The sequence below is a fragment of the Equus asinus genome, chromosome 20 (assembly GCF_041296235.1).
Source record: "Equus asinus isolate D_3611 breed Donkey chromosome 20, EquAss-T2T_v2, whole genome shotgun sequence".
In the NCBI taxonomy this organism is placed as follows: domain Eukaryota; kingdom Metazoa; phylum Chordata; class Mammalia; order Perissodactyla; family Equidae; genus Equus; species Equus asinus.
Window position 1 is genome coordinate 56243649 of NC_091809.1, and position 27091 is coordinate 56270739.

General features: G+C 35.7%; 1 protein-coding gene across 1 annotated transcript in view; it reads left to right on the forward strand.

Annotated features, from left to right (window-relative positions):
- GUCY1A2 (guanylate cyclase 1 soluble subunit alpha 2) overlaps positions 1 to 27091 on the forward strand; it is a 282766-nt gene that overhangs the window by 237766 nt on the left and 17909 nt on the right. The window contains exon 7 of the mRNA XM_044752485.2: positions 11312 to 11466. Within this exon, the coding sequence (XP_044608420.1) occupies positions 11312 to 11466 (155 nt within the window). The remainder of the gene's footprint in view (positions 1 to 11311; positions 11467 to 27091) is intronic.

Below are 27091 nucleotides of genomic sequence, written 5' to 3' on the forward strand. Positions count from 1 at the left end.
AAAAAAAAATGTCTTCAAGAGATATACAGGAATATCGTATCTCCTGGGAGCAGAAAGGAATATTGTGTTTCCTTCTCGAAATTGAAAGGTAGTATATATGTTTGCATGCATGTAAAGGAATTTAAGCAATACTGGCTAAAACCATTTGCTGGGAAAGAGTAGAACTATGTAAACTACTTGACTCCTGCAGTATCTATAATTTGTAAATATATCTGTGAAACTTAAATGATGTCCTACAGTTGTGGTTCTCAATGTTGGAGGCACATTAGAAACTCCAGAGAGGCTTAAAAGTCCCAATGCCCACCTCATTCCAGATTCGTTAAATCAAAAATCTCTGGAAGTGGGATCTAAAACAGCAATTTTAAAACTCCCTAGTTGATTCTAATGTGTAGCCTAGAGTTCTACATTGTAATTCCAGAGTCTAATTTTGTTACTGCACTTTTATTCTGGAGGGTAAACTTGTCTACGATATTCTTAAAATATAAATGAAGAAAGGTATGACTTACAAAAGAGCATAATAATTATTAATGTTTAAAATAAAACTCATTTTTAAATTCTTTGTCTTTTTTTGCTTACATATGTATCAAATGCATTGTTTTCTGTCTGAAATATAGAATTTTCGAGACATCAAATGAACTAAATTTTCCCTAAAGAAATTCAGTTATCAACAGTAAGCATGGACATCATTATAATATATGCCGTTTTCTCATAGAGGTAGTTTTCTTTTTTTAAGTAGTCTGTAAATGGAAAATCATATATTTGCAAGTTTTATTTTTATAAAATAGTAATTTTAATGTCTAAAATTTTGGAGGCAATCTGAATTGATCACGTGTATATTTTTTCTTAAGGAATAAGATCTCTGTCTTTCTTTAACTGTGTAAGATTTCAAGATCCTTGAAGAGAATAAAGCCTTTCTCTCCTTTGTATCATCCACAATGCCTAGCAAGTGTTTGAGACTGAATTGCTATGCAATAACCTTCAGAGGAGAGAAAGGGATGTGAAAGGAAAGGATAGGAAGGGAAAAAAGGGAAAGGATGGGTGAAAGACAAATGAGTCCCCACATTTTGCAGTTTACATTTCCTTTGAGAGATGAAAGACTGGAGGTTATTTTCTATTCTTTGAAACTATGAATCTCCTAGGTTGCTATTAAAAGGACTGAAATTTAGAGATACTTTTGTTGAAAGGGAAGTTGTTCTGTTGGTTGGCTTTGGTCCTTGCTCTTGAGAATAAGATTCAAATAAATAAATAAATTTTGATAGTTTAGATGAATCAATTCATAAATTGATAAATACAGACTTCATACTATTAGAATTCTTTCCTAAATCCCTTTATCCCTTTTCAAAGGATTCCATTTCTACATATTTAAGTTTTTTTGTTATTTTTTGAATCCACAATATTGTAAAATTTCTTTGTACTAGAAATTTGTTCCAGATTATCTGTTGTTAAGATCTGCATTTTGATAGGAAATTATTTCCATCAGTTAACAGAATTACTGAGTTGGTAGCAATATTTTCTAGTGGTAGTCTCAAAATAGAAACTTCTAAGAAGCAATTAGCAGACTTTGTTAAAAATGAAGCCATTAACAAGGAAAGACTTTATGATATTAGTAAGAAGTAGATTTCAAGCTGTGCAATTAAACAATAGAGATGTATTTAATACATTAAGTGAGATATCACAGAATGATTTGATTGATGTTATAGATGTAATTAGTAGAATAGGTATTTCTTTAGGATCATTGGTTAGATAGCCAAAGATTGGATGTCGGAAAAGCGTTTCTACTTCTTTTCTACATATCAGAATGAAAATCAAATGCTGATAGAAAATAGTATCAATCACGTTCTTAAATTCCTTAAATAACTTAATCATCTTTTAATTCTTCTGTTACTCTTTATTATATGAAGAAGTTCCATATGTGTTTAAAGTATAGCACTATGTTGTTAAATGGTATACCAACTGTCCATATTTCTAGCAAAAAATTATAGGTTTTTCAATTGCTAAATTATATGCTGGTTATTTCTAAATACATATATATTTAACTTAAGTATCCTAATTGATTTAAATCAATTTATTACTTTGAAAAACAATTCTTAAAGCATTTTTTTCTGCACAAAGGTAAATTTCAGATTTAGTTTATAGGCCTTCATAAGAACACTTCTACTAGTTGGGTCAAATTTAATTCTAATATTAGGTATCAAATGCATTTAAATAATCACATACACATTAATTAGAGCCCTGTAAGAAGTAGTGGTGAAGTTGAGCCATATTGCTGTACCTCCTTAGCAGTCTCTGATATTGTCTTCAGTGCTGTGCACCATAAGATTCCAGGCATGTCCTGCCAATCATCTTTTGTAGAGTTCTATCTTTCCCCATCAAAAAAACGAAAGCAAGACTACAAACTCATTTTCACCTGCTTCAAAGTACCAATCGTTTAAAATTTCACCGTGTTTTATTTTATAAAAGTTGCTATATTTCTTATTGTGTCTGAAATTATATGTTACCATACCAATGATGAGAACCATTTTTTTGTCAAATGTTTTATATAGAGTGCAATTTATCTATGAATGGTACTTCTGTAATGTTCAAAATAAACACTGGAAGGTGTTTTGCCCGAAGTGCTACTTCTGCAAGCATATTACTTAAGAATGTGCCATTTTGACACCATAAGACTGGAGGCTGAGTCCCCTGATAAAAGGAAAAATGCTGCATAGCCACAGAAATTATTTCTGTTTTCTTGCACATTGGGGAAACAAGGAGAAATTGTAAAAGCTACATAGATTCTGTGAGTTGATTGTATGCTTCCTGAGAATCTTGAGCTTTTGAAATCAGAATTTAAAACATTAGCTGATTATTTCTTGTCAGGGAAATATTGGTTATTAATAAAAGAATGACAGAAAAAGTCTGAAAATAAATTTTGTTTATCTCATTTTATCGTGAAAGGAATATTTATGATAAAACTTTGGAATACGTGTTAACCAACACCAGTAAAAGGATGAAGTACTTGTTTTCCTCAGTCTTGCCTAGCTGTGTGAATAATGATTTTAATCTCCTTAATGTTAAAACAGTTAATTAAAGATTTTTCAACGCTTAAAATCTTAATCATATGTATCTAAGAACAGTACCTAAATGCAAACATGAGTAAACCACTAACTGACTTTTTCTACTAGAAGTCTTTCTTCTTTTTATTCTATAGACTTTCTATTTTAATTTGGATATTTTGTCTTGGTCAAATAAGACTATTTCAACACAAATTGGTATTTTTTTTAACTTGCTAACTTGTAATGTTAATCATAGTTTCAGTTTGACTTAGACATTCTAGAATTAGTAAATTATGTGCTGAATTATAAATGGATGTGTGGCATTGTCCTTGACACCATAAGTGATGCAATGGCTACCAAGTGGTATAGGAAGGGAACTAGTATTCTTTTGTGTGCCTACTATGCATCTATGATTTATCCCACTTGATTCTGCTAACAGCCCCACCAAGAAGGTATTATAATTATTACCTTACAAATAACTTCAGAGAGGTTAGTTAACATGACTAAATTCATATATCTGGTGAAAAGAAAGATGAACCTTTCTTTTGCAGGTGACAGAATAAACAAGATGCCATAAATAATTAAAGGAATACATTGACTTGAATAACTGAAAAGCCTAGAGGTAGGGCAGGCTGCACATGAGGCTAGAGAGAACTGCAAAACTGATGTTCCTATGAACTTGGCTTCTCTTTTGTTCTCTTTGGCTTGCCTACAGAGTTGGCTTTATCCTCAGGCTCCACAAGGTGGTTCCCTGCAGCTTCAACTCCCCCCATCATGGCATCAAAATGGCTCCAGTAGTTGACTGGAACACCATACACTGTTCACAAACCTATACCACACCATCTTGGGGAAAAAGAGGGTCTCTTTTTGTAGCTCTCACATAATTTCTGAGATCCACTCTCTTGTTGGCTTACATTAGATCACTTTCCTTTCTTAAATTAATTTTTAACACTTAGAGGAGACTGGCACACCCTTGCCAGTTTGGGTCTGTTCCTGGACCTGGAAGTGGAATCACTCACACCAAACCAGCAGGGCTGAGAATAGAAGTGAATTGCCTGAAGAAAATCATAGTGATATTGGCTAGAGAATGCCTACTATCATTCAAAAGATGGTAGAGCCAGGATTGCATATAAAGTTTGTACCTTTTGGTCTATGCAACAAAACTACCAAAACATAATTTCTGCTTTCAATCTACAAATGGCGTTTAGTAGACAGAGGCCAGGGACACTAAACATCCTACAATACACAATGCAGTTCCCCCAAAAAAGGAATTATCTGACCCAAAATGTCAATAGTGGCTAGATTGAGAAACCTTATTCTGTATGATCTGATGGGCATACTCCTTTCGCCTCATGTCCTGCCTCTCTCCTCCTTTTTCTTTAAGCCACAGTTTGCTTGACTTGCTTTCCTTCAGTACTCAAATATACCAAAGCTGTTTAGTCTTTAGGATCTTTGCATATTATTTCTACTCTACCTGGATGCTCCCCTCCCACCTCTCCAACTACAGCCGTGCCCCTCCTCCCCACCTAGCCAAAGCCATTCCTCCTTAAGCACTGAGCTCAAAGGGTACTTTTTCAAGGGAGATTTCATGAATCTCCCAGACTTGGTCAGCCCCACACCCTGTTGCCTGTATTCTGCCCTCTTTTACACTTTAACTTTTTAGCATTTATCATAATTTCTACTAGCTACTCTATCTTTTACATCAAATGAAAACTCCAGGAAGGCAGGGAACATACATCTTTTGGTGCCCTTTATACCCTGAGCATGTAGTACAGAGTCTGGATGGTATTTCAGGTGAGGCAGCCAACATGAGTAAAAGCTCAGAAGTGTGGATATGCCAGGCATTTTCGGGGGAGTAGTGCGTTGACCAGATGGAAAGATTTAGTGTGGAGAAGCATGAACAGGAAGACGGAAGAGGCGTGGAAGTTTTCTGATGTTGAATTTAATTAATGTATAACATTTTTTCTGCATTTCAACTGGAAAGTGAATATAGAGTAGGCAAACGAGACTAAGTCAGATTTTTTTTTATTGTCTGACTTGGTCTGATGGGCCTTGTAGGAACAGCCCATGGCATCATTTCAACTTGGGCACTTTTTATAGTGCACAGAACCCAGAGCCAGGTGACCTAAGGCCTGGAATTGGCCCTAACACTAATTGCAGTTTTCATTATGCTGCTGTGGACATAAGTTTACATGTAAAATGAGGGAACTGGACTCATGGATCTATACTGCCCTACCAGCCCTACCATTCCTTCCTTACTAAACCAAAGAGAATTTTGGCTAGTTGAGGTCAAACTATATAAGCCTCTTATTTTTAAGAGTTGTGGGAGGACTGTTGTATAAATGCAGTTGTTTATGTGCCTTGGCTAATAAATAATCAGTAGAGTATTATGAGAATCACTAAATCCTTTGATAATTGGGGACTTTTGATGTGTCCCAGATTTTTGCGTTATTTCATACATTTCATATAGACATAGGAGATTTGGTAATAGATATCCTAACCTCAGGATAGATCCTAAAGTTATTCTGTTTTTCAATAAATCCCTAGGACAAACAGTATGTTTTTCCAGTAATTTTCTTGGGATCACAATGGTTTATAATGTTGTGTAATTTGGGGTGTACATTATTATTTATCAATTTCTGAATAGATTTCATTGTGCTCACGACCAATAGTCTAATTTTTGACTGTCACTGTACATATGTGTCCCTTTAGCCCTTTTGCCCACCCATCTTCCCCTCTAGTAACCACTAATCTGTTATCTTTATCCATGTATTTGTTATCTTCCACATTTAAGTGAAATCATATAGTATTTGTCTTTCTTTCTTTGGCTTATTTTGCTTAACATCATTTCCTCAAGGTCCATCCATGTTGTTGCAAATGGATGATTTCGTCTTTTTTTTTTTTTTTATGGCTGAGTGGCATCCCATTGTGTATATATACCACATCTTCTTTATCCATTCATCTGTAGAAGGGCACTTGGATTGCTTCCATGTCTTGGCTATTGTGAATAATGCTGCAATGAACCTAGGGGAGCATAAGTCTCTTTAGATCATTGATTTCAAGTTCTTTGGATAAATACCCAGTAATGGGATAGCTGGATCATGTGGTTTTACTTTTTCTTTTTTTTTTAAAGATTGGCACCTGAGCTAACAACTGTTGCCAATCTTTTTTTTCCTACTTCTTCTCCCCAAATTCCCCCCAGTACATAGTTCCATATGTTAGTTGTGGGTCCTTCTAGTTGTGGTATGTGGGACACCACCTCAGCATGGCCTGATGAGTGGTGCCATGTCTGCGCCCAGGATCCGAACCGGTGAAACCCTGGGCTGCCAAAGCGGAGAGCATGAACTTAACCACTCAGCCATGGGGCCGGGCCCCTGGTATTTCTATTTTTAATATTTTGAGAAATCTCCATACTGTTTTCCATATTGGCTGCACCAGTTTCCATTCCCACTACCAGTGTATGAGAGTTCCCTTCTCTCCACATCCTCTCTGACACTTGCCGTTTTTTGTAGGACGAACACTATTTTTTTCATGAACTTTCTCTTAGAAGCAAAGTCTAGTGTTATTCATCAAAGCTTTGATCTGATTAAAACATTTATTATTATATTGTATACATTCGTCTACTAAGTATTTATAGGTTGCCAGAGGTTTATTCAGTGCAGGTTTTCTCAACCTCGGCACTATTGATATTTTGGACTGGAAAATTCTGTATTGTTGGGAAGCTGTCCTGATAATCTCTAGCACTACTGGGTAGATGTCAGTAGCAACTCCTCATCCAAGTTGTGGAAATAAAGACGTCTCAAGACATTCCCAAATGTCCACTGAGGGGTGCAAGTGGCCCTAGTTGACAACCACTGGTTTAGTGCAAAGCAGTCCTCTTTAGCTGGGGCATATTGGCCAGATGGATGCAAATGTTACTGCTTGGTTAATCCATTTGAATAAAGTTAAATCTTGCCAAAATGAATCTAAATCCTTCACTGACAGTTAAATGTATCTCTTTATTTTGGCTAACTGCTACTTTGTCTAGATGCTCTTGGCATATTCTGAATGAGGCAATCAGTGAGTTCTTTATATAGGCAACAATTCCTGAGAAATCTCACAAAGTTCTCAAAAGAAAATGGAGTCTGATGATTCAGCGTGTAAGTTCCCAATGGTATCTCCTGACTTCCAAGCTTAAATCATTCTCTGAGTCCTGTTCCATTATAAGGTAGTGACAGTGACAGTGAATCTGTGCTATTTTTTGTGGATATTCTTGTCTATGATTAGGTGGCCTTCTAAGAGATAAAAGTTTTTTTTAAATGACCATTTCTCCATCTGCCTCCTCAAGAATATCAGGGTTTTCAGAGTTTTTATCTTCAGCATTTTTCAGGTTATAATAATTCTCATTCTGACCATTTGGTTACAAAAACAAACAACCAAAAACCAGCCTCAGGTCTTTTGAAAGAAGGCAGAGGTGGAACTATGTAAACCTTCTAAGTAGCTGGTGTGAGGTGTGAAGTCTTTTTCTTGGGAAAAAAAGCACAGAGTAAAGACGAGTGAAACGTGTCAACGTGATGCTCACTTCGACTCTTCTTCTGCTTAAAAAGATCACTATAGTGATCATAGGTCCAAACTGACAATCTTAGGATCTAAGGTCTGGGCATTTTTTAGGTAAGCCTGTATTGCACAAGGTACTTTAATATAAATAGGCCTTCTGAAAGCAAAGGGAAACCCAAAGCAATATGATAATATTACAAAATGCTTTGCTAATTTTAGAGGAAAGTGATTTACACTTATCTTATTTAAAAGGGATATTACCATTCAGCATTTTTCTCACCTTTAAATCCAAATAGATAATCTCTCATCATAAATAGGCCTAAAATGTTCAGATAGTTTACTTTCTTAAAAACAATATATCTCATTTCTGATGTCAGCTAATATGGAATATTAAGTCCTAGATTTATACTCCTGCCTTAAACAATTAAAAATCTTGACATAATATACAAAAGAACAGTTTTCATGACACTGAATACTACATGATAGAAGACAGTGATCTGAGAGATAAGAAACAAGATGAAACATGTGGTTTTCCTGGCATATTGCCTTGGGAGACTTCCAGACTGTGGTACAGGGAGGAGCAAAGCAGGAGACATCCAAGAAACTCCCAGAGTCAAAGAAATGGAGCTGAGAGTGTGAGAAGACCAAGGAGGCTAGAGGTCACAGACAGAGTACCAGCAAGGAGAGGGTTGCATAAAGATCATCAGAGAGCTTCCAAGGGGCCTCTTGTATGTTCTGCAAAATACCTATTGTTTGTATGTGAGAAAACTACCTGAGCCCAGTGGGGAGAAACACTTGATAGGATGAGAGGGAAAAGTTCCTGGCACTCACAGAAGAGTTAGAAAAAATGCCTGTTCCCATCAGGAAGACTGGAAAACCTCATAAGTCATGGGCATTGGGTACAGTACTCAGAGGGTTTTTGCTTCAGTAGTGGGAAGAAAAATAATTAGTCCTACATGAAGCACTGCTTAAGACCTACCTAATGGATCATAAAAAGTAAGACTTGAAAAGAAAAACTGTTTCCAAGTAACTCGACTGTTTCCTAAGACAAAGCTCAAGAATATTTATAAGAATATAAAAATATCCAGGATTCAACACAGTGAAATTCATGATATCTAACATCCAACCAAAAATTACTAGGCAGGAAGAAAAGCAGAAAAATATGGTCCATACTGATGATAAAAATCAATCAAAATTTGATACAGAACTGAAACAGATGTTCAACTTAGTAGACAAGAGTAGTGTGAGTTTTTTAATTGTATTCCATATGCTCAAAAGTTAATTTGATACCTGAAAGGTAAAAAGAAATCTCAAATTGAACTTCTAGAGAGGAAAATCACAATGTCTGAGAAGAAAAATACATTATATGTGATTAACAAAAGATTTGACATTACAAAAGAAAACATTAATACGTTTGAAGACATTGTAATAGAAATTATTCAAAATAAACAGAAATAAAAATATTTTAAATGAATAGATCATCAGTGAATTGTGGAAATACTTCAAGCATCCTAATGTTCATGTAACTGGAATCTCTGAGAGAGAGAGAAAAAATATTTGAAGAAATAATGACTGCAAATTTTCCAGATTTGATGAAAACTATGAAACTCACAGATCCAAAAGATTCAACATACCCCAAATACAAGAAACATCAAGAAAACAACATCAAGGGAAACCATAACTAAATTTTTCAAAACTAGCGATAAATAGGAAAACTTAAAGCAGCCAGAAGAAAAAGATATATTACAGATGGAGGAATTAAGTTAAGAATGACAGCAGATTTCTCATAGGAAGCAATGCAAAGGGGAGACAATGGTGCAATATCACTAAAATACTTGGGGAAAAACCTGTCAATCTAGAATTCTATACTCAGTGAAAATATCTTTCAGATATAGAGGCAAAACACTTTTTCAAGCATGCAAAAGCTGAAATAATTCATCACCAGTGGACCTAGAGTACAAAAAAATGTTTAAGGAAGTCATTTAGGCAGAATGATAATGATACCAGATGTAAATCTGGATCTACACACAGGAATGAAGATCGTCTTAAATGGTAACTTCATGATCCTTACCTTGGACTTCTTTTGTCTATCTTGCCCATCATGAGGTGGAACATGATTCAGCTTCAAGTTTTTTAACAAGGAATATGTGACAAGACATGAGGAGGAAGACCTGAACCCTGACTGACTGAGGGAAACAGAGCTGCTTGACAATCTGGACCACTCACCTGGGAATTGCTACTGAGAGAGTAATAAAAGTCTACACTTTTTAGGTGTCTATATTTTAGGGTTTTGCTGATACTGCAGATTGACCTTTACCTTAATTAAAACAATTATTTGTAAAATTGTGCTTTCTACATTAATACGTTTAATCTACTTGGATTTTTTTTTTTCCACATGAAGACACAGTTGACCTAGAGCATCCTAATGGAAATGCCTAATCTGAAATGCCAACTCTATTATATATCTGTCATCTTTCTTTCTGGGCTATCTATTCTGTTAGTCTATTTCTCCATCTAGGCAGCAATGTTATGATATCTATGTACTAATTGGATGTGTTTATACTAAGACTTGATGTCTTGTAGGGCGAAGATTCCAACTTTTTTTTCTTATTCCTCAAATGTAACTTGGCTCTTTCTAACATATTGAATTTCCAAATAAATTTTAGAATCAGTTTTTAAAAAGTAAGTAAAGAGGTTGTTAGGAGCTATAGCTGGATCACATTGGTTTTAACCTATCTTATTATGGGTTGATATATACAGAAGTTTCCAGTTCTATGACAAGGATTAGTCTCAGAGTGACTTTTTGTCCTCACAACTGTAGCAGCAACAGCATGCATGGTAGTAAAGGGGTGACACTTTGCTTACCTAGTAGGCATCTTGGGGCAGATCTACTCTCTCCCAGAGTTACCCACGTTCTCCTAGACCTAAAGATATCATCTCCCACTTGGTCACCATTAGCTTCAGTTATTTTGTTGTAGACCATGTGGACACAACTTCATTAGTGTAATCACATTTAAGTGTATATCAACCTTATGCTGAGGGCTCCTTCAATGCATGGACCAGACTAATATTTATGCAATTCTCAGAGTAAAATACACAGTGCTTAGTTTACTCTTCAGGATTTTTAGCTGACACTTGATTAACTCAAAGGTTGAATTCTCTATAATGCCATTCTGATTCTATATTAGGGAATCTAGGCAATTTATTCAACATTCATCACTTACCATTGAGTGCCTGCTTTGCTGTAGGTAAAGTACTAAGTGCTGAATATTCAGCAGTAAGGAAATAGATACAGATCCTTCTCTCATGGGAAAATACAACATTTAAGCAAAATAAACAGAAATATAAATATTTAACTTATAATTGTGTTTAATGTTATGAAGGGAAAAATAGGGTTTTGTGTGAAGATAACTGGAGGGAGAATAATACATTTTCCATGTATTAGAGCATATTATATTCAAATGAGACCTGATTTAACTTATAACCAGATTTATGTAGCAAATTAAACATAATTTTTGTCTATAATTAATCCATTCATTCATTGATTCCACAAGGATGCCAAACACCATGTTCATTGGCACTATAATAATCCACATATTGGGCTCATAAAAATGACCAAGACCCAGTCCCAGTCTTTGAGGAGTTCATAGTTTAATGGTTTACATAATTAACACTACCTCTCATTAAAAATAGTTGCATACCAAATGAAAATATCCTTTTTCTTTTTTATTTCTTTTTAGATGAGGATAGGCATTCACTCGGGTTCTGTGCTGGCTGGAGTTGTTGGGGTGAGAATGCCACGATATTGCCTGTTTGGAAATAATGTCACTCTGGCAAGCAAATTTGAATCAGGAAGTCACCCTCGGCGCATCAATGTCAGCCCAACCACTTACCAGTAAGTGCTCTCTGGCCTCCTCCCCCTGTCTTTGGCATTACCTTGAGCTAATATCCTGTCATTTGTGAGACCCTATTCTTTTTCTCAATCCTGTCATTCTCTAAAATATTAATCTGAGTAGATCCATCCAGTCTGAAAGATAGCAATTGTGACACAAATTTTTATTTGCACCCTGAGACAGTGCATGGAAAACATGGGATTTGACTGAGAGGTAAATACACGTTTGTCATTTTCCCACAGACTCTGTCCTGAGGAATACCTGTTTAAAATACAGGAAGGCAAATGTTAAGGGTCTGCATTACAGTAGAAATCCTAGTATTTTCAGAATGTTACTCAATGTTTATAAAAATCAAAGGAATAAGATAGAAAAGACGGTTTGTCTGTTTTTATTCTTTTGAATAATGAATATAAATACTCTCTAAAGTTAAATATATACTGGGTACAGAGTGAAACTTCGAACTCTATTTATCTTAAAGGTCATATTTGACAGCTCTACACATTTTTTTTTTTTTAAAGATTTTATTTTTTTCCTTTTTCTCCCCAAAGCCCCTGGTGCATAGTTGTATATTCTTCATTGTGAGTCCTTCTAGTTGTGGCATGTGGGATGCTGCCTCAGCGTGGTTTGATGAGCAGTGCCATGTCCGCGCCCAGGATTCGAACCGACGAAACACTGGGCCGCCTGCAGCGGAGCGCGTGAACTTAACCGCTCGGCCACGGGGCCAGCCCCCCAACGCTACACATTTTTGACAGCTAAATTCATCATTGTTTTGTGCCTGGTAGCTGTAGTCTCACCCACTAGATATTAAGCTCCATATGGGCAAGGACCATGTCTGTTTTGGCTCATCATTATACCCCTAGAATTTACAAAAAATGTTTAGCCATAATAAGCACTCTGTAAATATTTATTGAATTAATGAATAAATGCATTGATAAGATGGACTTCTCTAAAGTAAGAAAACAGTATGGATATCTCCTACGTGTTAGACTTTGGCTTTATGCTGTGCATTGGGGTTCAAGCTATTTAATTAGTGCCAAGATTTAGATAACTTAGAATTCATCTTGTAAAACTTTAAAGTGGAAATAGTGACAATTGATTTTTTTATTAACATAGCTATAAAAAATACCTGAAGCAGAAAGTTTGAGTAGATAGATAACAAAAGTTGATTATCATAATAAACAAAATGGTGGTACTCTGAACCTGTTGATACCACATCTATGTAGAAGGAAGTTGAAGTCTTTTAAATGAATTACAAGTATTTCTACATTCCTGAGGAGCAGATAAGAAAGAGGACTGAAATTACAAATATAAAATCACAAGAAAGATGCTTAAGAACTACTTATCATTTTTAGGGTATTGATAGAGGATTTTGCCTCTTTTAAATTTCTCCCAATTTTCCTAACACAATTCTGGGCAAAATACAGATGATCTGACAATAATTTTCATATTAAATTGAGTTTTGGAAACTTCTCTAGATCAGTGATTCTGACACTTTGTGCTCTAGACCCCAGGGTGAGGAAAAGTTCCTGATGATCAACCACCTCACCTCCATCCATTTACCATGGTTATGATTTTTCCCATCATGGTGCTAATACTTAGGTTCCATGTTTGTGTGACTTAGTGTAGATTAATATCTGCTGTGGAAACTCCATTTTAAAAAATGTTGTATAAAGAATGGATCAACTCTGTGAGGAGTTCATGCCCTGAGCTTAGGCATCATAGATGTAGCTGGCTTTGTTGACACGTGATCAATAAAACAAACCCTGCCATCCACACAAGGTCTGTGCATTTGGGTGCTGTCTCTGAGTTTTTGTAATTTTTTTCACATTAATTGAGTTTTTAAAGAACCTTGGTGATGAACAAAGTCTGAAGGATTGTATCATTTTGACCTCTGCAAGCTTTGAAACATTTTGTTCTGTAATTGTCTGCCTCTCCCCCCAAAATCAAGTGGAGGCATAGATAGACATATTGAGCTGCCATGTGGATAGATTCTAAAACCTACTTTCTCTAATTGACTCCAAATCATATAATTCCTATTATTACTTTATAAAAATATTTTTGCATTTAGACTCTCCTCAAAATAACCCTTTTTCTCCCTCTTTCCCTTCTTCCTCCCTCCTTCCCTTCTTTCAGCAAATGTTTGTTGAGCACCTACTATAATCCAAGCACTGTGATAGGCACTGATGTTACCACTATAAACAGCATAATGTGATCTCCACAGACTAGATGGTAGATATGCCCAAGTAGACAGTCAATTACAACAGACTAATGCTGAGGTGAAGAAACCCTGGTTAGAACAAGAAAGGGGGTGGGCTAAAATGAGGATGGAGAGAGAAACTGAAGTCAGACCAGCCAAAGCTGGTGAGTTCTGTTAAGGGATTTCAACTTAACCCTAAGAGTGATGAAGGACATTGAAGAGTTTTAAGCAGTGGAGTAACTTGACCAGATTTGTACTTTGAAGAGATCATCAAGGTTGTGGAAAGGAGAACAGATGAGAGGGTGGAGGGGCAGCAATCCAGTGACTGAGAGCAGGTAATCTTATCCCCATTTCCTTGACAGACGGGCAGCGGATTACTGAGACCCCAGAGTCCCAACCATTTGCTTGTTCAACTTGACTTCCCATGCTTCAGTACAGTGGTTGAACTTGATGACCTTTGACCTCCATTTTAACCTGGGCTAGTAAAAACCTTGGTTCCTAGTAAATTTCTAGAAAATTAAATTTAGGTATATGATCACAGTATGACTAGGTTTTCAGATTCTGGATCTGTTTGTGCCTAAGTACTTTCTGTTAGTTTTGTCCACGCCAATCTATACAGTTCAGCCATATATAATAATCGTTCTATTCCTCACTGCACGGGTAATTTATGGAACCATAAGTGCAGAATGTACCTCCCTTTTCCCAGGATGCTCAAAGTGAAACGTTAAGATTGACTTCTCAGGGACATTCTTCACAAGGAGGCAAAATTGCACTTTTTTAGAACAAATAGGAATTTGTGGAACAAAATTGAGTATGAAGCTCATGAGCGCTTGAAATTTCCAGCTATTTTTCCTAAATTAAATCCTGTAGAATGTCCAATATTGTTATCTTGAAATCTTCATAGAGATTTATGTTCAGTTTATCTTTAGTAAGACTATATGATTATCCTTTGAGAGAGTGGATTGTTTAGATGTTACGGTAAATGGAAATAATTTTCTAAATAATTCATTCCAAATACATTTTGCCTGAAATATTTAAATAGTTGAATTCAAAAAGACACTTCTATAAATATTTTGAAGTACTAAAAATTAAAAGGAATAATATAATACTCATGATCTCACTACTGGCTTAATACTTTATTATATTTGCTTCAGATATTATTTAATAAAAATAAATAAAACATTTCCTTTGGAATTTTTCTCCCTTTCATTGTGACAAATACCCTAATAATTTTGGTGTGTTTATACATTATCTTTTTCAAAAATATCCGTAAACGATAGAATTTTATTTTGTTTTAATTTGCTTAAGTGATATTTTGCTGTATGAAACTTGCTCAGTTTTCTTTAATTTCACATTTTTAACATCTATCCATGTTGAGACATACAGCTCAAGCTCCTCATTTTAATTGCTATATAAGATTCCAGTTTATGACTACACCATATTTTAATTTTTATTTATCTATTCCTCTACTGATGAACACTTAGGTCTTTTTTTTTAATTTTTAATTATTACAGAATGTGTTGCTGTGAACATTACTTACCTGTCGTTACATAAGTTAGACTACTTTTCATTTCATATGATATAAATAGTTGAGTTTCCTATAGGTTACTAGAATTGAAATTATCAGATGTTGTTTATCTCAAAATTTATTTGGACGTAAGGAATAAAGATTTTGAAATCAAGGCTATAACTTTAATATGATAGTCTTCATTTTTTTCGACTTAGTGTGTGAGTTGCCTTGTTGCATGCAGTAATGCCCAAGGGTTATTTCCTCTTCATCTAGAGCACTTTATTGCTAGTTCCATTTCTGGGCAAAAAGAAATCTTTAATAAGTTTTAAATTTTCCATGTTTGATGTTTTCATTTTTCTCCAATAAATGTGATGTTTAGACCCATCTTTGTTCTCACTCATTCAAATGTAAAAATAATGCACACATTACAAACAATTGTCTTTTAACGTCGTGCTACTCATCTGTGAAACTGAAATAATTGCTTATATTAAGGACAGCTTCAGCAAATTTTGAAATGGCACGAATGATTGTATGATTCGCCTGAGCAGAATTAATTGTATTTCCTTGCTACGTGCAAACTAAAAATGTAGAAAGACTCTTTAGTTACTTTGATATGAGAGTTTACTTGAACTTTAAACATTTCTGCTTTTCTCATGTTACAATTGATCTACTTCTGGACTTTTCAGAATGCCTATTTTTCACTCACTGTGAAAAGCCCCTTCTTCTGTTAAGACCAAGTTGCTTTCTAAGCACTACTGTCATGTGGAGGGATGTGTAATAGAACAGGACAGGGGAGTGTGGTTAAGTGCACAAGCTCCAGAATCAGAGTGCCTAGGTTGGAATCCAGGCTTTAAAACTTATTGTTTGTGTGAAATTTAGCAATTAAATTTCTTTGGGTTCAGTTTTCTCATCTTTAAAATTGGTACCTATTTCAGAAGATAATTGTTAGGATTAAATATGATGTTTATAAAGCTCCTAAAACTTAAACATAGTTGACATTCATTTATCGCTTCATCCTGTTCTTTCCATGAAGAAATAGGCTATCTTACTCCTGCACTTGATTCTCGTATTTTATAAGTTTAGCCATGCTGAATGATGTATGATGGTTGGGTTACAGACCTCATCTGGCAGTCCCAAAGAAAACAGTGGGTTTGGTAATTTGACCAACAGCATTTTGAGCTATGACTCAGAACTGAGCTAGGAGTCAGCCTATTCCTACAAGTTTTTATTAGCAAAGGCATCTTACTGATGACTAAGTCACAGTCATGTGATTAAAAACTGGCTATTTTCTTGGCAAATCCTCATTTTAAGCAGAGATACAAAATTACGTGTATGTTGATTAGGTTATCACAGACTTTTCAGCTTAAATGACATAAATTTATTGTCTTACAGTTCTGTAGGACAGAAGTCTGATATGGATCTCACTAGGCTAAAATCAAGGTGTTATCAGGGCTGCATTTTTTTCTGGAAGTTCTAGGAGATAGTCTGTTTTCTTGCCTTTCCCAGCTTCTAGAGGCCACCTGCGTTCTTAGGCTCATGGCTTCTTTCCTCCGTCATAAAGCCAGTAATATTGCATCTCTCTGAGGCTGCTTCCATTGGCGCATTTCTGTTTCTGACTCTTTTCTTCTTCCTCCCTCTTCTATTTTTAAGGACTCTTGTGATTGCATTGGGTCCATTGAATAATCCAGGATAATTTTCTTATTTTAAAGTCAGCTGGTTAGCGACTGTAATTCCTTCTGCAACCTGAATTCATCTTCACCATATAACCTAACATATTCACAGGTTCCCAGGATTGTGACAGGGACAGTTTTGTTTGTTCTTGTTTTAGTGGCACGGGTAGGAGGAGGTGGTTATCCTGCCTACAATGAAGGAAAAATCTAAGGGCTAAAACTGCCTAGAACCATAGCCCCAATCCTACTTAAACTTCCTAATCTTTGAGAATTTTTTTTAAGGTATCAATTATGTAAAAAAAATCTGAGGAAGAACAGGACTTTTGCAAGATGGCTTCTAAAAGATTTTTACTGGAACTAAAGATAGAGATTCCTGAAGAGAGAAACCTGCTATAGGACTGTCCTAGTCATTTCATGCTGCTTTAACAAAGTGCCATAGAGTGGGTGGCTTATAGAGAACAGAAATATATTCCTCACAGTTGTGGAGGCTGGAAGTTTGAGATCATGTGCCAGCATGACCGGGTTCTGGTGAGAGCTCTCTTGTGGCTTGCAGACGGCTGACTTTTCCTTGTATCCTCATGTAGCAGAAAGAGAGAGAGGAAGCAAGCTCTCTTGTGGCTCTTACAAGGGCAGTAATCCTATTTGTGAGAGCTCCACCTTCGTGACTTCATCTAGTTCTAACTCCCAAAAGCCCTACCTCCTAAGACCATGACATTGAGAGGTATGGTTTCAACAAATGAATTTTGGGAGGACACAAACATTAAGTCCATAACAAGGACTGAATTATATTTCTATATTTAGGAAAAAGTAGAGTCCTTGGCTTGAGGAGGAAATTAAGGAGCCGCCCTGAGAAACATGGAATTTTTTTTAATTTTTATTTTATTTTTTTGCTGAGGAAGATTTGCCCTAAGCTAACATCTGTTGCCAATCATTCTCTTTTTGTATGTGAGCCACTGCCACAGCATGGCCACAGACAGATGAGTGGTGTAGGTCTGTGCCCGGGAACCAAACCCAGACCACTGAAGTGGAGTGCACCGAACTTAACCACTAGGCCGCTGGGGCTGGCCCAGAAACCTGGAATTCTTATAAAGTTGACTGCAGTCTCCTCACTTCACAATTGGCTCTCAGACAGCACTACCCCCATATAATCTCTTAAAAAAGCTAGGCACTCAAAAGGTTTTAATACTTAATTTAAGGCATCTTTAGACCACCAGCACCAAGCTTAAAACTGCACAGAGTACCTTGTTTAGGCTAGAGTTTGGGATAATGCTTAGTTTTCCAGCCAAGGAATCAGGAGAACTGAATGTCATCTTGGTTCAGATGTTAACTTGCTGTGTGATTTTTGGCAAACCAGGTGATGTTTCTGGGCTTGGGGGAGATGACCTAGATGATCTCTAAAATGTCTTTTAGCTCTAAAGTGTCATGATAGTAATAGCAAACATTTAGTGAGTTACTTATTCTAAGCAGTTTATTCACATTACCTCATTTAATCTTCACAGGAAGGCTGTGAGTTAAGCATTGTTACGGTCTTTATTTTTCAGAGGAGAAGAAACTGAGGCTTAAAGGTTAAATAAGTCACAAAGAACCCACAGCTAAAGAAGTGTGGGAATCAGAATTCAAATCCTTGGTTGCTTTACTCTAGAGCCTGAGTTCTTATCCATGGCCATACTGTTTCTTTGGGTCAGTAGCTAATGGTAAGAAACAATAATTTCTTTTTTTTTTTTATTTTGAGGAAGATTAGCCCTGAGCTAACTACTGCCAATCCTCCTCTTTTTGCTGAGCAAGACTGGCCCTGAGCTAACATCCATGCCCATCTTCCTCTACTTTATATGTGGGATGCCTACCACAGCATGGCTTTGCCAAGCGGTGCGATGTCTGCACCCGGGATCCGAACCGGTGAACCCCGGGCTGCTGAGAAGCGGAACATGAGAACTTAAGCACTGTGCCAATGGTCGGGCCCAGGAACAATAATTTCTAAATATAACTTACCTTGATGAGAGAACTTCCTCTGTAAGAGAGTGGTAAAGAGAGCAATAGGAAGCAGGCTGGAATCAGAGCAGGCGAGATTTCCTTCCTAGCCTGTCTCAAATAAACACGTCCACGTTGCAATTTTGCTCTCCTGGAGTTCTTTCCATACTCAGGGTAACGAAGAAGTATGTTCCTCCTAAAATATTTACTTAGAGTCTCCATATTTCTAAGCATACCAGTATCTCTAAGTCTGGATCTGAACATGAGTGTACACGACAAAGCTATGGCAGATAGAGACCTCCAAGTTAGATAGAAAACCGTCTTTTGTTTCTGTGAGGCTAAAATATTTTGTGTCTAATGCATATAATAAAAGTCACTGAGAATGTAGGCTTCTATTCAGAACTTTATAGACAATTTGGAGGAATGCAGCTTTCTAGTATATTGAGGTATGCATGGAATAGTTGAAGAAAGGTGAAGTTACTTGGGTCTATTTTTCTTTGCATGTTAAAGTTAATAGTTACTAACACTAGTTAACAACACTAGCTAGAAAATCTACTTCTATTCCTTTGTCAATATAATTATTATACAAGAGTGAGACACTCCATTGTAAATACTAACTCTTCTTGCTATAGACACCTAGTGTGGGAAAGACATCCACAGAGCATCAGGAAACTCCTGCCTATTAGTTCATCTGTAGCCTCCTGTTTTTAAAAAATCCAAATGCTCATCTGTACTAATGACTTAATATTTTAAAAAATAATAATTAAAAAAAATGTTTGGGCTGATATTTTACTGTCCTGTCAGTCTTTTAAGTGACTTTATTGATCATCTTATCCTTTATAGAAGCACCAAAACAGTAAACACCATATTTTACAAAAGAAAAATAATCAGTAAAGACAAATGACTTAATAGTTTTCCCAAAAGGAAAACTTCAGCTGTGCCTCAAGAATTATATTTATATTTTTCCAATTACAGACAGCAACATTAATATTACCCTTTTAGATGTGCCAATAAAAGTCACATCCAGCAAAATTGAATGAGATATTCTGCTCGTTTAGACATTTTTACTTGGCTCTTTCTTCCTTTGTCTCCCTGTTGTATCAAAACGCATTTTTCCTGGAAAATATAATTCTGAGGATTGAAAATAATAATATTTCCTAATTTCTTAAAATAAATCTGGCATAATTTTTTGATTTTTAGAATATCTCACCTCAGCCATTCCATGTATTTACCAGCAGATTTTGGTCATAATAGTGAAGTCTTTGAGGATCAGAATATAATGTTGCAGCTGTTTTTATAGTAAAAATTGTACATACTCATCTATTAGCTCACTTATCTAGGTTGAATTGCTCAATTCATTGTCAGAATCAAAGCAAAAATATATAAGTAAGTACTGTGAAGAATGGTTAGTTATTTTTATTATTTCATAGATATAAAATGTAAGAGTGGGTCTGGCAGTTTTGCCATTTGTTTCTTTATGGTTTGGTTAAGCATTTGGCACAGGTTTGGTCTATATGATCAGGCTCAAGACTGAATGTAGAAACATTGCTGGTGCTACATTAGGACGCAGTCCGTACTGTGTCGAAGGGTGTTTCCCTTTTCCCATGACCTTAATGCTAAAAGGCTAATTATCTAGTTAAGGGTTCAGAATTTAAAGACACTAATCTTGTTCATGTCCGTAGTTCTTATATGGAGGACACCTATTAAAACAAAAAAGGAATTTCTATGAAGTATGAATAATAGTTATTTTATTGGCCATAAATAATATGTTTACAAATAATACCAAGTTTAAGTAAATTGTTCACGTTATCTAAATCACTGTAAAGTGAAAATTGGTTGCTAAGATAATTGAGCATAATCTAAAACAAGGGAGGAAACCATACCACATCCTCCTTTTCCTTTCTCTATTGAAAAATGGCATCATTTCAGGTGACCTGGAGGTCAATGTTTATTTTCTAATTAACAAACGATAAAGGACCCTTTCTGAATTTTTTTTTAGATGTTCACATTTTAGCTAAAAAGGCCAAGTAGAAAAGTAATTTTTAAACATTTGTTCACTGTGGAACCAATTCAAGTAAAATCCAATTTTAAAAATCCAAGGTAGAACACAGATAAAAGTGGTGTTGTTGAGATATTGGGGATGGTGTAGCATTTAAGTCAGTCTAGGGATTAGTGTGTTTATGAGTTTCCTGACATATTTTCTATGTGTACTCACATGTGTACTTTTCTGAAAGGATTTTCTTTCTAATACTCTCATCAGATTTCCAAAGTGGCCCATAAGTCAGAAAATATTAAGAATCACTACTGGCTGGTTAACTAAATGAATGACCAAATAAAAGATATCAGGAGACTGAAGTTCACATTCCTGTTCTGCCATTAATTAGTTTATGACCCTAAGTAAGTCGAATGAATAACCTCATCCTCCATTTCCTCATAAATTAGAAAAAAACAATTAGGTCTAAATTATTTCCCAAAATTTTACACTCAGTCCTGGAACATAAAAAGGACATCAGTGGAAAAGCAGTGAAATCTGAATAAAGTCTGTAATTCAGATAATAATAATAATATACTATTATTAATTTCTTAGTTTTGGCAAATGTACCAGAGTTATGTGGAATGTTAACATTGGGGGAGACCGAGTAAAGAGGATATAGGAACTTACTGCACTGTCTTTGCAATGCTTCTGTAAATCTAAAATTATTCCCAAATAAAATGTTCATTTGAAACAATATATTACAGTTCTAACATCTGCTAAGGCTGAGAATTTATTTTCAACTTAGATAATAGTGGATCTTATATGCTACGAGAGACCTGTTGAATGTTTTTGAGCCTGGAAACAACATGATCAAAGGAAAATTTATTGGGAGGTGATGCTCCACAGGGAATGGAGTGGGAAAACTGGAGGAAACATGACTGTTAAGAAGCGACAGTGTTGTTCCTGGCCTATAGTACCGTCATGAGCTGGGACTGTGATAGTGGGAATGGAAGGAAAGTATATAAGGTATGAACACCTTTAAAGAAATAATTACAGGGCTGATTGGGCAAAAGCACATAGCCATTCTATGTATTGTGTGGTCAACTCTGGGCCTTGGAACTGGAAAGCCAGGTTTACTCATTTTTAAAAATAATGTCTTATGAACTTATTTTTTCTTTTAAAATTCTTACTTTTAGGTTTAGCATTTAATCTAAATCAGTATCTCTTTTTCCTTTTTTCTCATATATGCACACTGTTCTTTAAAGGATTGGCAAGATTTTATATCATATTATATTGAATTGCTTGTACATTGTATTGGTATATTAAGGAAATAGATAGTTTCAATTCCCCTCAGAACAAAGCAGTGTACTTTCCAAAAAAACAAATCACGAGTTGTATTATGAGAACATTTTAATATGTAACAAAATACAGTATGTTTGGAGAAGTCATTTTTACACTAGAAAATTGAAACTGGTCTTACTTGGGACTTAATCTTATAGTAGTCAGCTCCTCTCACTCTTCTTTTGTGTGTAACACTCTGTGCACCTAGAGAAATCTCTGCTCTAAATGCCATACTCAAGAATCCTTTTCATGGCTCCGATTGAAGTGTAAAGATTCTCATGCATTAGTCACCCATTACTAAATCAAAACTGCTCTTTAATCAGATTTTATGATATCGGCCAACACAGCAGGGTTTTCTCTGGAGATCTTGCGACTTTTTCAGATTTGCAAGTCTAAAACAAAAATATTTGATCATGTTGCTTTTTGTGACCCTCTATAATCTGAGTAATATATAAAATCTCAGCCTCCACTAAATGTTAGAGCTGTATATAATCTTTGAAATAAATTAGATCAAAATCTTTCTTTTTCCACAAGGAAACTGGGAGAACCAGAGAATTTACATTACTTAACCAATGCCATTAGCTAATTTGCTCCTATGCCTCCTGTATGATGAGGGGCTCTAAAATGTAAGAGACCAGATTTACAGTTTACCCACCAAGCTCCTCACCTGTGTGATCCCTATTTACTATCTTACCAAAGTTTCTCTTCATAAAAATTAGTATTTCTGAGAAACATTGCTTTAGGGGAATTTGCTAAGAATTCTTGCTATAAAATATTGTTCAAAAAGAAATAGAAAAAAGTTTTCTTGAAGAAAAGGAAAAAAGTTTGACTTTTGTTTTCTAGCCTCTAAATAGTTTCCCCAGGCTGACTTGACTTCTTGGAAGTGAAGTCATTATAACTCTTTGTGTTCTCCTTATAATACATCTAGGTGAATTCTCTGATTCGTTCAGTAATATATAAAATATGAAACATAAAATTCTTTTAAATTGATTCTGGTCCTAATTTTTTTATTTATAATAGAATCAATGGAAGATTGTCCACTTTTAAAAATAAATGTGCCGCTCAAATAGGAAATGCATGCCAGACAATATGCATTTTCCAGCAAGCACCAGGTATGCAGACTATGGAATCCAGAGTAAGCATGCTTTGTCATTAATAGTTAACTCAGGGTGGTTGCAAAAAGAAATGAACTGGGGTGTCACAGTAGTGCCTCTGATGCTCTTTGCCTTACAATTTTCAGAGGACATACAAGGAAACTATCTCTTTTCTAAGAACTAATCTATTAACCTGAATTTTAAAAAAAAATTTTTTAAATTGATAATCTTATGAAATTGGCACAAAATCTTCAAGTTAAAGTGTTTGTAATCTTAAAATGCATAAAAATTTGGTGAGATCCTTCTTCCATTTTATTTCGTAGTGAGCTAGATTCTTACTTCCTTATTTGGATAAGAATGTTATTTCCAGAGAATGTATTATTGAATTTCAAAGGATTTTCTGCTGTCTAGCTGACTCAATCACTATAATTTCATTGAGCCTCTCTTCAGACTGCATCAGATCTTGGAGCAGTGAAGCACAAAGCAGAAATAGAGATCAGAGTTCCTTCTTTTCTTCCACTCAGGTGGAAAGAAGGTGAATAGGAAAAATTCAAGAACCAGAGAACACGTGGAAAAACACAGGGAATCTTCATCTGTTTTTTTCTCTGGAACTGCCATCCTTCTCCAGCGCTCAGAGACATAGTGTCTAATTCCATCATAATAGAGTCCAAATGCATTCCTTAGCAAAAAGATATTCAGATGAATAATTAGCAACAACAGAAATATCTAATTTAACACAGCAGATTGAACACCTGTGTTTATCATTTATCTTTTCTAAAACAATAGTAAAATGATAGTAAAGATATGAAAGAAGTCTAACTCCCTAACTCTCTCTCAGCATCTCAGCATATATATATATATACACATACATATACATATGGAATGCAAAAGGTCTTAACACTGGAAGAGAGCAAGATGGAAAGTATATACATGAGAGGTATTTGGCTTAGTGCAGAGGAGAGATCTGAAGTCTCAGGTCCTACAGAAAAACGTACAGATAAGAAGAGCATATTCACTCTAAATCTAAATAGCAGCAGAGAGAGAGAGAGAGAGAAGCTAATTAGAGGATTAATCTACAAGCCTCAACATATGACCAAGAGGAATTTCAGAAAAAGTACAGGAAGTAAAAAACACTCCAGGTATTTTAAGCAGAAAGATATTTAGTACAAGGAATGATGTGCTTACAGAATCAATGGAAATGATAAAACAACAGGTTCAAAGCTGGATGTCTTGAAAAGATGCCCTTAAAATGTAAAACTGACCACTTAGGTAAGCTCCCATCTCTGAGGCCACCACTGGAGCTATAATCGTGTAGGTCTGGAGCCATGGCCACAGTCGTACTAGCCGTTGAATATCAGGAAGGTCTAAAATGGATGCCTAAATATGTATTCCAATAATTACGAAGTTAGGTTAAAAATCCACCAATAGTGGGCCATTTTCTTGACAGTTAGGAAGCTAGAAACTGAATTCTTCTTCTGCAAAACCTGATCTTAATAACCAGTGTTAATAGTCAGTTGCCAAAGGAAAATGGAATCTACTTCACTTCAGCAATTCTTGGGCAAGTGCATATAATTGTAGGAACCTAGTAATCACTCAGCACCTTAGTTGGAAGGGAAATTGGGAAAGGTAGTTTCTGTCTGGGTAGTCACATGTTTATCTAAAATTCTACTACTGAGAAAGAATAGATTTGAGGGGACAAGTATCTCTAGAAAGACATAAAAGTTTTGTTTTCCCAAGATATTGAACCAAAGTGGCTCTAAACTCAGGCAGGTAAATATAAGGGGATTAAGTAAAAGTCTACAAACTGAACAGTGAGATTCTTAGTCCATTTCCTCCATTCAACTTTCAGAATGCCAGAAGTCATTTGTAATCCCACAGGCAAGATTGGAACATTGTTACTTGTGTAAATTGGTCCAAGGCAAAAACACTAAATATATTAATATTTAGGAGCCCTAATGAAATGGTCAGAGGAAACCCACAATTCTACAACATTTTGCCACACATAAAACTTCCAATCATATTTTAATGCATCACACTTAAACAGAAAGACTTCTGGGGCCGGCCCTGTGGCCAAGTGGTTAAGTTCAGGCACTTCCCTTTGGCAACCTGGGATTTTGCCAGCTCGGATCCTGGGTGCAGACATGGCACTGCTCATCAAGCCATGCTGAGGCGGCATCCCACGTAGCACAACCAGAAGGACCTGCAACTAGAATATACAACTATGTACTGGTGAGCTTTGGGGAGAAGAAGGGGAAAAAAACAAAAGATTGGCAACAGATGTTAGCTGAGTTGCCAATCTTTAAATAAAGAAAATAAGAAAGAAAGAAACTTCTAAGGATATTAGTCATTTGTTGAATGCCTTTAACATGAAAGAGAAAGACCAAAATAAACAAGCCAACAACAACAACAACAACAACTAGTCAATGAACATTTGGAGGAAACAGAGATAATACCAATAACAAAAGAAACTTAATAAAAGGATGATTAATACTGTCGTACGTTCAAGATAGTAAATAAGAACATGGCACAATAAAAAAGAAACAATAACATAACAAGAATGAGCACTTAGAAATTAAAAATGTGGTATCTGAAACTTTAAAATTCACTATAAGAATTAGAAGATAATGTTGGATGCAATCTTGCAGAGAGAAGAATTTAAAAATGAACAAGTAAATCAAAGAGAAAGGAAAACAAATTGGAGGATCAATTTACTAAGTCCAGTATCTGACTAAGCAGAAATCTAGGAAGAAAACATACAGAAAAAGCATAAGAAATTACCAAAGAAGTAACACAAAACATTTCCCAGAACTGAAAGATATACCTTACTGTATCAAAAAGTTCCACTTAGTAGTCATTTTAATGAATAAAAAAGGTACATTGAAGGATATTGTCATTAATTTTCAAACCATCAGAGATATATGGTGGTGGTGACGATGATGATGATGATGATGATGATGATGATGAGAGAGAGAGAGACTGACAGATTAGGAGAAAGTTCACATCCACTGGATTAGGAAACAGACTAGCATCAGCCTTTTTAGCAGCAAAATACTGAGGGGAAAATAATTTCTAAACAAGAATTTAATGCCTCATCAAACCAATGAAGTTGAAAGAAGAGCAAACTTAGGATTTCAGACAAAGTCTTTAAAAGGTCCCTGTACACATGTCTTTTTCTAGTCCTCAGCTCTGCAAGATGCCTTATATTCTATTGTCTCTTGCCTTAGTCTTCAAGCGTCCTGTGGTGAGAAAAGCATGGGAATTCGTAGACAAATTTGTGATGACTCCGGTAGATAGCATTCCGAGTTGTTGCTCTCGTATAACTCTGCACGTTACACAGACCTTTCCAACTGTTGAAACAAATGAGAGATTTTCCAATCTTGCATGATAGTTTCAAACATGCAGGTGTTAAAGGACTGCATATAACAGTTGGTCACCATTAGAGACTGGAACTAGATCTATTAATTTCCACAAGGTTAACCCTGTCTATGGAGTTGTCCATGAAGTCCGTTCAACCAAAACAAACAGAAAAATACCACTTTATGGAAAGACATTTTTATCAAAAATCAAAATTCCTTCTTTCCCTCTCAGTCTTCTCCATAAATAATATGGTAGGAAGCAGGAACATGTTGGTTCAGCACCTAGCTGGTAGAAAGCAGTTAATAACTAACTTGACGAGTTGACTGCTGAACTCACGACCAGATGACTGCATGGTTCTAGGTGTAAGGTGAAGCCTGGTTTGAGAATTGCATGATTGGTTATCTTTCCAGATTCTACAGTCTTGGACTAGTATGGGAAAAGCACATAGCAAGTGGCCATGGAGACCTCCCTAAATAGTATTGGAATCTAAGTATAGAATTGAAGAAAAGGATATA